This window comes from Musca vetustissima, unplaced genomic scaffold (genome assembly GCF_032173495.1).
Source record: "Musca vetustissima isolate MV318-11 ecotype Yass unplaced genomic scaffold, APGP_CSIRO_Mvet_v1 utg15283, whole genome shotgun sequence".
NCBI classification, from domain to species: domain Eukaryota; kingdom Metazoa; phylum Arthropoda; class Insecta; order Diptera; family Muscidae; genus Musca; species Musca vetustissima.
Window position 1 is genome coordinate 25,301 of NW_026888801.1, and position 16,513 is coordinate 41,813.

The 16,513-nt window shown below is 35.7% G+C and overlaps 1 protein-coding gene across 1 annotated transcript in view; it reads right to left on the reverse strand.

The window, feature by feature from the left end:
* Positions 1-16,513, reverse strand: part of LOC133336614 (uncharacterized) — a 57,083-nt gene that overhangs the window by 22,617 nt on the left and 17,953 nt on the right. The window contains 2 exon segments of the mRNA XM_061544896.1: positions 3,852-4,067; positions 10,691-11,192. Coding sequence (XP_061400880.1) covers positions 3,852-4,067; positions 10,691-11,192 — 718 coding nt within the window.

Consider the following 16,513-nt stretch of genomic DNA (forward strand, 5'->3'; position numbering starts at 1 on the left):
CATTAATTAGCTAATTGAGATGAAAGTTTTAGCTCGAGCCCTAGCTTTGCTTTGATAATAAATGAATGAGCAACGTCACATTCATGCTCACACTCACTCACATACTCACTCATCCACCATACCACCAGAATTTTTCAATTCATTCATAACCAGACGAAAAGAGTTGCAACAAAGCGAATGAAATTATAGCAGACACATTCAATTTGCCGACATAAATTCATACAAATATAACACATGTAGTTGTGTGTGTTTGAGTGCGCGCGCGTGTGTGTGAATTTACAATTATTTATGCCATTTTAACGGTGAATAGCAATAATTATTGCAATGAAGTTGCTATGATTTGGTTTGAAGTTGAATGACGGAGTGTTTGATTTTCAAAGGATATAGATTTGTTGTTGTAGCTATTATTTTTCGAGTGAGAAAAAAAATGAATTTTGAAGTGGGCCAGTCTGCGAATACATGACAATTATATAAAACGTTACATGCAATTAGTGTTCGGGTTTTTTTGTAGGTTATAATTAGTTGAAGCTGTTATTAATTAAGCCCTTTTGTCATGTTTTAGATTTTATGAGTTTTAAATACTTTTTTGTATAAATTTTTAATGACCCTTTTTTAATTAATCAATTTTTAAATAATGTAGGGTTGAGGTACGATAATGTGTTGTGTTGTTTACAGTGTCGTGAAGGATCAAATTGTCAAAAAAAAAATAAATAAATAAAAATAATTCCTTAATTTCGACGTGGATTATCATCACCTCTAATAGTCTTTATTTTTTTTAATCTATGTCTCTGCTAGCCGCTGAAAAAAATATTCTTTTAAAAATCCACGCCTCTGAAAGTCGTTGAAAAATTATTTTTAAAAAATCCACTTCTCTGAAATTCGTTGAAAAAGCATTTTAACCAGTAAGGAAAGCTTTAAAGTCGAACGGAGCCGACTATAAGATACCCTTCACCACTTTGGGTATATTCAACAGATGGAATCCTAACAGACGTCGCATTTTAGAAGGACCATTAACATGAAATTAAACATGTCATTCTGCAACCTATACTAAATTTTGGTCAGATATAGAGTTGTTTCGTACAGTGGGACAAAATTACGTAACTAAATTTAAAGCAAAATATCGAAATCTAAAACGATTTCATCGAAACTTGTCACATGCTTGGTTACACTTATTTCAGTATGTTTTGTGCATTCGGCCACATTTCGAGTTCTTCATTTACATAAAAATCCAAATTTCGTGCAAATCGAAGGATATATAGGGACTTTGGTGCACCATTTACATAAAATCGGACGATAATATATATGGGACCTATATCTAAATATGATCCGATTCGCACGAAAATTAACAAACATCTTTCTAGACTTAATTCAGTAGACTATGCCAAATTTCGTGCAAATCGAAGCATATTTAAGAACTTTGGTGCACCATTTCCATAAAATCGGACGATAATATATATGGGAGCTATATCTAAATCTGAACCGATTTTCACGAAATTTAACACACATCATTCTAGACATAATTCACTACGATGTGCCAAATTTCGTGCAAATCGAAGGATATATAGTAACTTTGGTGCACCATTTACATAAAATCGGACGATAATATATATTGGAGCTATATCTAAATCTAAACCAATTTTTACGAAATTTAACACACATCTTTCTTTGCTTAATTCAGTAGACTATGCCAAATTTCGTGCAAATCGAAGCATTTTTAGGGACTTTGGTGCACCATTTACATAAAATCAGACGATAATATATATTGGAGCTATATCTAAATCTTAACCGATTTTTACGAAATTTAACACACATCATTCTAGACATAATTCACTACGCTGTGCCAAATTTCGTGCAAATCGAAGGATATATAGGGACATTGGTGTTCTATTTACCTAAAATCGGACGAAATATATATGGGAGCTATATCTAAATCTGAACCGATTTTCGCGAAAATTAACACACATCTTTCTAGACTTACTTCAGTACGCTATGCCAAATTTCGTGCAAATCGAAGCATATTTAATGACTTTGGTGCACCATTTACATAAAATCGGACGAAAATATATATGGGAGCTGTATTTAAATCTGAACCGATTTTTACGAAATTTAACACACATCTTTCTAGGCTTAATTCAGTAAGCTGTGCCAAATTTCGTGCAAATCGAAGGATATATAGGGACTTTGGTGCACTATTTATCTAAATCTGAACCGATGTTTCCCAATGTCAATAGGGTTCGTCCTTGGGCTGTGCCGAATTTCATCCAATTCGAATCAAAAATGTGACCTGTACTTTGTATACAATTTACGCAGCTGATAGCTTTTAATTTTAATATAATTTTCTCTCCTCCAGAGAGGGTCAGCAAATATCTACTCAGCTTTCAAAAACATACAGCGGCTTTGTCTCTAAATCCAAACAGAATAAAATAGCCTTTCAAATCTTAAATAAAGAGTGAACCTTATTTTCACTTCTTTTAAATGGAATCTGGTCTTCCAAAAACCAAAAATTTACTGTTTCTACGGAAAGGAATACAAAATAAAACCAGTGAGCGGAGCTTTATAGTCGGACGGGGCCGACCATATTATACCCTACACAACTTCCACGAAAATCTAACTTTCTGTTGTTCTATATTCTGAGCATGGGCAAAATTTCGCGTTATTTGCACCTTCTTGACCACTAGGTCAACAAATATTACTAATATTCTGTACAGCCCTTCTAATTACTTGGCCAGATTCCCTTCCCCGTGGGTTCGGATGTTCGGGTTTTAATTGTGGCATATAGATCGACTCGAAAAAACGCAAAAAAAATATTCATGCCAAAATTATTATCTGATCATCACCGAAAAATTCAATATACATTTCTGATCTCTAGTGTGGTAATGGCTCACTAAATAATACCTGAGTACGAAAACACCTTTAAAAATTTACGTGTAACTCCCACATCCGAGTACATAAGACCATATAATTGGTATCAATTTAAAGGTCAGCCACTTCTCTTGGATATACTATCAACTTCTCGAGTCTATGTTCTTCAGATGTAAATATATACGCCATAAAATACAAAATTTGTATTTTTTCACACAAAAGTCTGGGTCCATTTGACACGCTAAATATTGACCGATCATTATCAAAACAGACATGCTTATTCTTTGTCTCGATTCCCTTTTCCATGTAAAAATTCGCAATGTTTGCACCATGCGGCCTTTGGAGCGATCAGAAAAACCGCCAAAAATGAAGTATTTGGTCCATTTCATCCCCTAGATATTAACCGATCTCTATCAAAAAATTAAAGGGGTCTTCATTGGGCCGAACCCATCCTACATGCAAAATTTTGTGAAGATTGGTCCATAACTGTGGCCTGTATCGTGTTTACAAATTATAATGGACAGACGGACGGACACACATGCCTAGATCGACTCAGCTAGTCGAGATATGACTATCGGTATACTTAAAGGTGGATCTAGGGCCAATATTTTGCGGCGTTGCAAACTCTTGGGGCTGCACAAAGCTATAATACCCTGACAACATAGTTGTGTAGGGTATAAAAATTAAAATCTTCGATAAATTCTACACTCCGAACTTTTTATACTCTATACATAAAATACGTAAATACGATCGGAACTTTTACCATCTTACATATATGGTAGTTCTTCTGCAATGTTCTTTAAAAATCCATTTTAATAGATCTGCTGGTCTTTCAAAAATATGATTTCATATATAAGATTATTACTCGTATAGACCATCAGAAAATATATTTATAAGAATTTCGGGGGAAAATCCTTATGGACCCAATCACTCCATCACAAATATAAAATAATTCTCGTTTAAGTTATAACCACTTTCCATCTACTTACCTCGGGCGATACAAAATAACTTGGAGATTTTTCAATAGTTATTTGTCCACGAAATGAATGCGGCATTTTCTTGCGATACCATTCAAGGCCTTTCATATAGTTCTCATCGCGATCGAAGAAATGTACCTCGCCACCAGCTTTTTGTATGCGCGGATGTAGGTATAACATTTCGAGTAAAGCTCGGGTACCACATTTTCGTATGCCAATGATTAGGGCCTGAAACAGAAATTTAAATGCAAATTTAAATTAGGTTAGGTAGTATAGGTCTGTAAATCCGTGTACTCATTATAATATATATATATATATATATCTTAAAGATCAAATATATATATATTAAAAAATCTAAATAAAATCCATTTTTTATTTAAAAATACTTAAAACACATTCCTAACATATATTTCCTCTCTTTAGAAAATCCTCTTCTCTTAAGAGGCTTCTCGTTGCGCCCACTTTCTTTCTGACAATGCTTATATTTTCACCTACTTCAAATTTCCGTCAGAACCAAAGAAATTAGCAAAGGTAGAAATGAGAATTAAAAAAATAAACGAAAAACAGCAAATTACAGCAATTACTTTTTATGAAATAAAAGGCCATTGTCCTTTTATTATCGCTCATTTTACAGTACGATTTTTCGCCCTCTCTTTTTCCCTCTTTCACTTTGTTGTCTATTGCCAACATTTTCTTGTAGTGAATTTTTCTTCGTTTATGTTCACCTTTCGTTGGCAGAGGGCCTTCTTGATTTGTTTTCGCATAAAACTACCATTAATTTTGATGCTCATTATTTTGACATTAGACTAATGAAGAGGTGGAGTCACAATGACAATTTTTTTTCATTGAGAGGAGAATAACGGTTCTTCAGTGCTACTTTCTTCATTAAATTTATTGCAACAAAACTAATTATAATGACCGGGGTTTTTTTCGGCATACTACCACTTTGGTGAGAAGAACATTTTGAAGTTTTCTTTTGGACGGCTTTTGGACGGTAGGTAGGAATTTGAAGTGTTAGTAAAGTGCAAAATATTGTCTTCAAGGTTTTTAATTAATTAATGTTTTGCTACTGCAGTCAAAAAATGTTTTGCTGCAGTAATGAAGTATGAAAAATTGCTAGGAGAAAAGGGCTATGGTAAATTAACAAAGGATACAGAGTGGTAGCCAGTGATGGCGTACAGTAAGTATGGTTTGAAGAAAACGACTTAGAGAATATATGGTTTCAAGAATTAATTTTTATGCATGACCCGATTTAAGCCTGTCTGTCCGTATTAAATTTCAAACAAAGTACAGGTCGCATTTATGATCCGATTTAGATAAAATTTGGCACAGATCACCTTTTTGACCCAAGGATGATCCCAGTTGAGATTGAAGAAAATCGGTTCAGATTTAGATATAGCTCCCATATATATATTCATCCGATTTTATTTAAATAGTGCACCAAACAACGAATATTATAACGAGTTGAGTGGACTGATACTGATAATGCATGGTAGAGTATAAAATCCTCAAACTACTGTAATTTAGATTACAAAGTTATATGAGGCTATGTCTAAAGGGGAACCAACATTGATTACATAGTGTAGGAAATAGTCAATATGTGGGGATATCATTACATGAGGTCTATACTTAATTAATGACCGGTATATGCCAATATTGAACCCAATATTTTAATTGTTTATCTCAATTCTTTCCTTCAGGAGGTATCATTATATTGAGGAGATGCCTAAATGTCTGCCGATATATTTCATTATCGTCATGTTTGAGTTTTCTTTTATCACAATATCTTTAGAAGGCGGAATGCATACAACAGATGGCTGAATAGTCTAACGACTACCCAACCCCAACACACGGAACAAATAAGATAACTATTTTAATATAAAAAAACTAATATACCCTCCATACTATGGTGGAGGGTATAAAAAAGGGGGTTATATGGATATTTGCTACCCAATAAGAACTCAAAGTACCGAATTTCAGGGAATTCGGTCGAAAAATGCAATCAAATCCCCCAAAATACCGCAAAATTGGGGGTACCCTTATATGAGGGCTATCCGAAAATATGGACTCATATTTATAATTTTCAGTGGAGAGATTTGCTACCCAATAAGAACTCAATGTACCAAATTTCAGCGAATTCAGTTGAAAAACGCGCTCAAGAACCCCAAAATACCGAAAATTGGGGATACCCTTATATGGGGACTATGCCTAAACCTGGACCGATAAAGCCCATCATCGAACTTGACATGCCTGCAGACAAAAGACGACTCTATGCAAAATTTTGGCGATCTATCTCAATTCGTTTAGACGCTAGAGTGATTACAACAGACAGACGAACAGACAGACAGACGGGCATGGCTATATCGTCATAGAATTTTACGCTGATCAAAAATATATATACTTTATAGGGTGGGAAATGATTATTTCGATGAGTTACAAACGGAAAAACAATATTAATATACCCTCCATACTATGGTGGAGGGTATAAAAAAATGTGTACAGCGTACTGAATTAGGTCCGTATTTATTTATGAGAAGTTTTGTTGAAATCGGTTCAGATTTAGATATAGCTTCCATATATAGTTTCGTCCGATTTTAACTAACTGGTGGACCAATATTTTTCTGATTGATACAAAATTTTGCACAGCGTATTAACTTAAGTCGAGATTGATGTATGCGAAGTTTTGTTGGAATCGGTTCAGATGCACATATAGCTCCCATATATAGTTTCGTCCGATTTTATGTAAATGGAGCACCAAACTCCCAATATTAGTCCGATCCAAACAACATTTTGTACAGCGTATTGACTTAAGTCTAGATTGATGTATGTGAAGTTTTGTTGGAATCGGTTAAGATTCAGATATAGCTCCCGTATATAGTTTCGTCCGATTTTATGCTAATGGAGCACCAAAGTCCCAATATTGTTCCGATTGACATAAAAATTTTGCACAGCGTACAGAATTAGGTCCAGCTTGATATCAGCGAAGACATATCTAAATCGGTTCAGATTTAGATATAGCTCTCATACATAGTTTCGTCCGATTTTATCTAAGTGGTGCACCAAACTCCCAAGGATTGTTTGATTGAGACAAAATTATGCACAGCGTACAGAATCGGCTCAGACTCATATATAGCTCACATATATAGTTTCGTCCGATTGTATGTAAATAGTGCATAATATCCGATCCGATATATTATCCCCGATCCCCGATTGGGATACTATTTTGAATTATGTGTGTTAAGGTTTTTTTTTTTTTTTTTGAAATCGATTTATATTTAAATATATGTCTTAATGTGACTCTTTCGAGTCCAGCTTAATGATCTAAGTTTTGCAATGAAAAGGAAAGCCAGGAGAAGAACCTACGTACCCACCATTATGCGGCGCGTTTCGCCGTTGGTTAAGCGGCTCATCAGGCATATTAGGCTATGTGCCTTTTACAAAGGTCGTATGTTGATAACTTGTATTTATTCCGCCCTGATGCGAAACTTACATATGCGAATTAAATTGAAATTTGTCAAAGTTCGAAATTTGTCTTCAATTCTAGGAACAGTCCTTTTCAAAGCAGATTTTTGTTGTAGCGATGGATAATTAATCCATCCATGGCATACACATGTTTTTGCGCAACCATTTTTGGAAGTGCCATGGAAGCAATTGTAGCTGTGTGGATTAGTTATTCATCGCTACAACAAAAATCTGCTTTGAAAAGGACTGTTCCCAGAATTGAAGACAAATTTCGAACTTTGACAAATTTGAATTTAATTCGCATATGCAAGTTTCGCATACCGAATCGTCATATCTATACTGGCTGAGTCGATCTAGACGTGTGTGTCCGTCCCCATGTCCGTCTATCCATTATAATTTGTAAACATGATACAGGCCACATTTATGGATGGGTTCTGGCCAATGAAGACCCCTATTGTTTTTGAAAAAGATCGGTTAATATTTAGGAAATGAAATGGACCAAAAACTTTATTTTTGTCTGATTTTCTGGTCGCTCCAGAGGCCGCAATTATGGTCCAAATATCGCGATTTTTTACATGGAGAAGGGGATCGGGCCAAAGAACAACATGCCTGTTTTGAGAAATATCGTTCAGTCAGTGTGTGAAAAATCACAAATGTTGTATTCTATGGCGTATATTTTTACTCCTGAAGCACATAGACCCGAGAAGTTGATAATGTATCCAAGAGGAGTGGTTGACCTTTAAACTGATATCAATTATATTGTCGTGAGTAAAGACTTACAGTTGCTTGCGTATTCAGGTATTATTTGGTAACCCATTACTACACTTGAGGGCGTAAATAGGGCTGATCGCTTTGAAATTTTCCAGGATTTTCTAGTTATGGTCAATGACGACATCTTCAATTTTCCGTGATGATTAGATAATAATAAGCGGACCTAAAACCAATTTTTTGATTTCTCAAGTCGATCTATAGACACAAACCACGGTGAAGGGAATCTGAACAATTAAATAGAAGGACTGTACTGAATATTAGTAATATTCGGAAAATATGTCAGTGAAAGGAAGAGGTGCTGTTGACCTCTAATCGGGCAGAAAATATTGCTCAGGCTCGAAATAAAAATCCCAAGAAAGTTAGAGTTCCCTGGTAGTTGTGTAGGGTATCATATGGTCGGCCCCGTCCGACTATACTGCTCCGCTTACTGGTTTATCATTAAACAAATTTTTCAATGCAAGAATAGGATGATAATCGCTTGGTGCCAAGACCGGACTGCATGGCGGATGCATTAAAACTTCCCAACCAGGCACCCGAAGTTTCTGGCAAGTCACTGCAGATGTTTGTGGAATAGCGATGTCCTGGTGGAACACGACACCTCTTCTGTTTGTCAATTGTGGCCGTTTCTTGTCAATTGCTATCTTCAAACGGTCCAGTTGTTGACAGTATAGATAAGAATTTAGCATTTGACGATATGGAAGCAACTCATAATTAATAATCCCCTTCCACGCCCACCAAATGCATAGTAGAACCTTCCTGGCCGTTACTCCAGGTTTGGCCACCGTTAGATGTGCTTTAACGCTCTATTGAAATTGGGAAAAATCGGTTTAGATTTAGATATAGCTCCCATATATATTTTCGTCCGATTTAAGGTAAATGGCGCACAAAAGTCCCTATATATCTTTCGATTTACATGAAATTTTGCATAACGTACGGAATTGAGCTTAGAGTGATGTCTGATAAGTTTCGTGAAAATCGGTCCAGATTTAGATATAGCTCCCATATATAAATTCGTCCGATTTTATGTAAATGGTGCACCAAAGTCGCTACATATATTACGATTTGCACGAAATTCGGCATAACGTACTGAATTGAGCTTAGAGTGATGTCTGCCAAGTTTCGTGAAAATCGGTCCAGATTTAGATATAGCTCCCATATTTATTTTCCCGTAATGAATTAGGCCTAGAATGATGTGTATTATTTTTCCGAAAAATCGATTCAGACTTAAATAAAGCTCCCACATATATTTTCGTCCGATTTAAGGTAAATGGTGTACCAAAGTCCTTATATATCTTTCGATTTGCACGAAATTTGTCACAGCGTAATGAATTAGGTCTAGAATGATGTGTGTTAAGTTTCCTGAAATCAGTTCAGATTTAGATATAGCTTCTATATCTGACCAAATGAAAAATTTAGTATCGGTTGCAGAATGGCATGTTTATGGATCCAATTTCATTTTACTGGTCCTTTAAAAATGCGACGTCTGATAGGATTCATCTGTTGAATATACCCAAAGTGGTGAAGAGTATCATATAGTCGGCCCCGTCGGACTTTACTACTTTCCTTACTGTTTTTTTTTTTTTTTTTGTTAATTGGTGTGGCACCCAAACATCGAGCTTCTTTTTGAATCCAGATTTGTGAAAATGTTTTAAAACAGTTTTGTGATTGATTTTCAGCTATTAGGCGATGTTACGACTGCTAACATGCCGGTCAATTCCGATTTCTTTTCCCCAACTTAATATTTTCGTCCGATTTTATGTAAATGTTGCCTCGAAGAGCTTATGTTTATTCGATTTACATGAAATTTTGCAGAGGGTATTAAATTGAGTTTAGAATGGTGTGTATTAAATTTGCAAAAAAAAAGTACGCAACAGTTGCTCAATTCGGCCTATCTTTACATATAGCTTCCATACATAATTAAGCTCGATTTCATACAAATGGTACACCAAAGACTCCAATTCTGTCCGTTTTATATGCAATTTTTAATTGACTTCAGAATAGTATGTGTATGAGATTTTTTTATTAGTTCAAATATCTATGTAGATCACACATTTAATTTCGCCCGATTCCATCTTAATGATCCTCCAAAGATGCTATGTCTGTTCTATGTACAGGATATTGTATATATTAACATCTCTTGTATGAATCCAAAGTGGTGAAGGGTATCATAAGTCGGCCCCGTGCGACATTTGAACTTTCGATATAGGTTTAATTGGTATTAATTAACTTCTTATGTAAATCATTTAAATTTTTGTACTCAAGATTTATTGTTTACATGCTTTGGTTTCAAAACAAAAAAAAAAAGACATTAATTCCATAACGGCGTATTCGTTATTTATTAATTCGGTTTATTTATTATTCATACGCCACCAAGTCGTTTCAACTTGCAACGACATTACTCGATTGAATTCTTGTGATTTAATTAGACTGCGTAAACAATATTTTTTTCATTGAATTTCATTTAAATAAACACAAGCTGTTGTTCACTTTGGTGTTGTTATCGCAACTGAAATCGCTTGGTTTTATTTAAATAATCGATCCGAGAAGTAGGTTATAGTTTATTATATCAATATGTCTTGTAATAACAACAACAACAGCAATCAAACGATTGAACTTACCTGTGGCAAACGGCGACTGGTTTTGGGGAAATGTACACGATTCGAAGGGAATACCATTGGATGACTTATCTGTTGATTGGGCGTTGATAACGATGATGATGACGAAGACGACGACGAGAATGCTGATGATGCCGATGATAATGATGATATATCACCCGCATGCTTGTTATTATGCGTGTAATCCTCGGGCAGATGATTAAAGCGATTACCATTAACGGCTACCCCGCCATTGACACCACCACTGCCACCCACACCCGGTGGCAAACCACTAATACCATTGGAATTGATTAAAGCCAAACGACGATGTTCATGGACCGCCTGAGCCGCTTGAATATTATAGACCGCACTGTCGTACAGCACATGAAATGTCAGAAATAAGGATATCAGCATAACGGTAAGAAAGGCTACGGCTAATTTGGGACGGGAAACACCAACGACCAGTATGCAATCGTTGTGTGAGGTATCGGGGCCCACGGGCCTCATAGCGGATTTGGGTAACCATCTGTAAGAAAAAAAAAACAAGATACGAAATTAAATTTCCATCAAGTGTAACAAGAATAAGAAAATTAAATAACATTAACAATAACAGCAAAAACGGCAACAACAACATAGTCAATTGAAATTAATGATATTTTCTCGAAGAAACAACAAAAACATTAACGAAAAAACAGTTTTGCTATGCAAAAACAAAACGCGTCGACAAGTACGATGATTACCATCGCAGTGAATGAAATAAATTAATGTAAAAAAACGAAAAGTAAATTTAATTTTATTGGGCATTGCGGTGTGTGCATGACGTGACAAATTGTTATTTTAATGGATTTTATTGTTTTTTTTTTATGATATTTTATCCTATTATTTTTGAGGGGGCAGATTGGTGTGTTTTTCCTAGAGCTGGCTTATTGAATATTTGTATGATGGGATATTGGGGAGTAATAGCAGTATTGCATCGGAAATTTTCATTGCCGGAAATTTCCAATATTTATATAAATCATAAAAAACTAAACAAGGTTATTGGTTAGGTGTAAAGGGTGCTGGCACACCTGGCCAAATATTACTTTTTATACCCTTCACCACACTGTGGTACAGGGTATTATGTCTTTGTGCATATGTTTGTAACAGGCAAAAATAATCGAGATAGACCCATGGTTCCTTTTGAGAATATGCATAGAATCACTTTCTGAATCGATTTATGCATGTCCGTCTGTCCGTCTGTTGGTGTTAAATTGTAAACAAAGTACAGGTCGCATTTATGATCCGATTTGGATGAAATTTGGCACAGCTCATTTGTTTGGCCCAAGGACGAACCCTATTGAAATTGGGAAAAATCGGTTCAGATTTAGATATAGCTCCCATATATATTTTTGCCCGATTTACGGACTTTAGACCCTGAAAATCTTTCGATTTGCACGAAATTTGGCACAGCGTTCTGAATTGAGCCACGAAAGATGTGTGCCAAGTTTCGTGAAAATCGGTTCAGATTTAGATATAGCTCCCATATATAGTTTCGCCCGATTTACGGACTTTAGACCCTGAAAATCTTTCGATTTGCACGAAATTTGGCATAGCGTACTGAATTGAGCCACGAAAGATGTGTGCCAAGTTTCGTGAAAATCGGTTCAGATTTAGATATAGCTCCCATATATAGTTTCGGCCGATTTTTGGTAAATGGCGTACCAAAGTCCCTATATATCTTTCGATTTGCACGAAATTTGGCATAGCGCACTGAATTAAGTCTAGAATGATGTGTGCAAAGTTTCGTGAAAATCGGTTCAGATTTAGATATAGCTCCCGTATATATCTTCCTCCGATTTAAGGTAAATGGTGTACCAAAGTCCTTATATATCTTTCGATTTGCATGAAATTTGGCATAACGTACTGAATTGAGGCTAGAATGATGTCTGCCCTGTTTCGCGAAAATCGGTCCAGATTTAGATATAGCTCCCATATATAGTTTCGTCCGATTTCATGTTAATGGTGCCCCAAAGTCCCTATATATCTTTCGATTTGCAGGAAATTTGGCATAACGTACTGAATTGAGCCTAGAATGATGTCTGCCCAATTTCGAGAAAATCGGCCCAGATTCAGATATAGTTTCGTCCGATTTCATGTAAATGGTGCACCAAAGTCCCTATATATCCTTCGATATATTTGGATAGAGCTTCCATATATATTTTCGCCCGATTTTAAGTAAATTGGACATCAAACTCTTCATGCTAGTCAGGTTGACATCAAATTTTGCACAACGTACAAAATTGAGCATAGAATTACGTAGTTGCGTTTTCTAGAAGTACAGACATAGCCCAACAGATAACCTATTTATATTTGATTGAAGTCGATTTATATAACTTATGGATATATAGGTAGATTCACATTTAGATAAATATCACATATTTTATTTCATCCAATTTCATGTTAATAGTCCTGTTTAATATATCCATAGTGTTGAAGGGTATCATATAGTCGGCCCCGTCCGACTTTACTACTTTCCTTACTGGTTTTATATTGCAAAGAGTACACAAACATTTATAAATTTGTAATCGTTGATAAATTTTTTAATCGTCATTTTCCCAGATGTAGGATAAGATGTAGATAACTTCGATACTATGTGGACTTTCAATAAAATACACTGAAATTGAAGAGGAAATTCATTATTACTCAAATCTGTGAGTAATGCGATAATAATAACATATTTTGCGGGATAGATACAGATAACATAATTTTTGAAACGGATATTGAGACAATAAAAACCTCATTTCAGTAGAGGCTGCAATCAACCGATTAAAGCTGTATTCACATAATTTGAAGTAGGAAAAATCGTATTCACATTATAGAAAAAATGGCGAGAAGAGCGGCCAGGTCGATACGATGTGTATCCCCTATTATAATAAAAACCTGGTTGTTTTGGGCCGATTGAACTTTTATACCCCATATTATGTGATGTACATTAAAAATTTATACCGTACACAACTATGTTGTCAGGGTATTATAGCTTTGTGCAGCCCCAAAAGTTTGTAACGCCGCGAAATATTGGTCCTAGACCCACCATTATCTCGACTAGCTGAGTCGATCTAGACATGTGTGTCCGTCCATCTGTCCATTATAATTTGTAAACACGATACAGGCCAAAGTTATGGACAAATCTTCACGAAATTATGCATGTAGGATGGGTTCTGACCAATGAAGACCCCTATTGTTTTTGGAAAACATCGGTTAATATTTAGGCGATGAAATGGACCAACAACTTTATTTTTGTCTGTTTTTCTGGTCGCTCTAGAAGCCGCAATTATGGCCCAAACATCGCGAATTTTTGCATGGAGAAGGGGATCGGGCCAGAGAATAACCATGCCTGTTTTGATAAAGATCGGTCAATATTGACCCTGACTTTTGTGTGAAAAATGACAAAATTTGTATTCTATAGCGTGTATATTTACCCCTGAAGAACAAAGACCCAAAAAGTTGATAGCATATCCAAGAGGAGTGGTTGACCTTTAAATTGATACCAATTATATGGGAGTAACACTTAAATATTTACAGGTGCTTACGTTCTGAAATATTATTTAGTAACCAATTACCACACTGGAGGGCGAAAATATAGCGCTGATCGGTTTGAAACTCTCCATGAGTGTCCAGGTATGGTTAAGGACAACGCCTATAATTTTCGGTGATGATCAGGTAATAATTTTGGGATGAAGTGGACCGAAAACTTAATTTTTTGTTTGTTTTTCGAGTCAATATGTAGGCCACAATTGTAAGCTGAACATCTCAACTCAGCCTCCGGTGAAAGGAATCTAGACAAGCAATTATAGGGGCTGTACTGAATATTAGTAATATTCGGAATATACGTCTGTGTAAAAAAAGTTGCTATTGACCTCTACTCGGGCTGTAGGGTGCAAATATCGCGAAATATTACCCAGGCTCAGAATAAAAATCCGCGGAAAGTTTGTGTTCCGTGGAAGTTGTGTAGGGTATCGTATGGTCGGCCCCGTCTGACTATACTGCTATGCTCACTGGTTTTATTATAAATCGTTGATTTTAAGGTAATTTTTGACTCAAAATTAGGAGGTACCTCAGCCATAACTTGACGAATCTTTGGTTTCTTATTGCTCAAAAGTTCAAGATTTATCATATGGTTTATCTAATGGTGTCAAATCGCTTGATCTTGGTGGCCAGTTGATATCGCCACAAAGAGAAATTACGCGGTCAGGAAATATTTCTTGCAAGTAACCATATTTGCTTGAGATGTGTGGTGGGTGCACCGTTTTGTTAAAATCATATGACCATAACACTCCGAACTGACGGCGACAATTGTAGTTGTCGAGGTATACGTTTTTATCAAAATTATATTTATAATTTTATAAAATGTTTGTCCTCTTATGGGGTAGGTACCAGAAGGAGTAGGTCCCATCTACGATAAAGGCTTGATAGATTTAATAGGTTGTCCACAGTTTGGCTCAATTCGAACACTCCATTCGCCTAATATTAGATTTATAAATATTGGACATTTTGTGTATTTGTGGGGGGGTGTACCAGAAGGAGTGGACCAACGTGTCCCATCTTCTAACTTGATCTTGTATTGGTATATATAATAGGTTGTGCAAAGTTTGGTTTAAATCCATTTAAATCCATTCGCCGAATATTGGATTTGTAAATATTGCAAATGTTGACCCATTGCGGAGTAGGTACCACAAGGAGTGAGGTACCTACTCCGTACCACAAGGAGTGAGAGGTCCTGTCTTCGCACTTGATCTAGGCTTGATAAAGATAATAGGTTGTCCACAATTTGCTTCAAATCGGACACTCCATTTGCCAGATATGGGATTTATAAATATTTGAATTTTTGCCCAGAAGGAGTGGACCAATTGGTCCCATATTCAGATTTGATCTAGGCTTTGTAAATATAATATTAGAAAAATAAATCTATTAGGCCGGTCGTCGGAAATGTAGACAAAATCGGAGAAATGATCGAAGTTGACATGCATGTTAGCAGTCGTAACATCGCCCATGAGCAAAAAATCTACCATATAACTGTTTTAAACCATTTACACAAAGCTTCAAAAAGAAGCTCCATGTTTGGGCGCCACACCATTCAACAAAAAAATAGGATCGGTCGAATTTCCATCTGCGAAATTTTGACCAAACGGAATGAGATTGACCAATTTCATAAACGGATGGTGACTGGAGATGGGCAATAAATCACATACGATACCCCTGTGCGATCGCGGTCAAAGAGCAGTGAAGCACCTCAAACGGTGGTCAAACCATCATTAACGGTCAGGAAAGTTCTGCTATGCATATGGTGGGATTGGAATGGGATTATTTATTATGGTTGATTACATATAGCCAAACGCTAAACGCAATTGACCAGAAACGGCCAACAGGAGAGGTGTCGTGTTCCACCAAGACATCGCTAGGCCACATACACATCTAACGATAAAAAATTTATATATATGGAGTATTGTGAAAATCGACTACTAGTGTTGTTGGCAAATAGAGAGCAGGACTTCTATGATATAGGCATTTTGAAGTTACCTTTATACTGGCAACAAATCATACAACAAAACGGTGTATATTTGGTCCATATCGGGTATTCCAAAGCATGTTTAATAAAGTCCTATAATTAATATAAAAATAATGGATTTCTTTTTCCCCAATATAAGGTAGACATTTACTAGGGTCATTAGTACGGCTTGATATGGTGAAAATGTGCCTCATATATTTAAAATTAAAAAAAAAAAAAAATTGGACATAAAGCTAGGAGAGTATTGAAGAAGATACAACAATAAAAAATTTTCAAAAATAATAACATTTTCATAATATTTT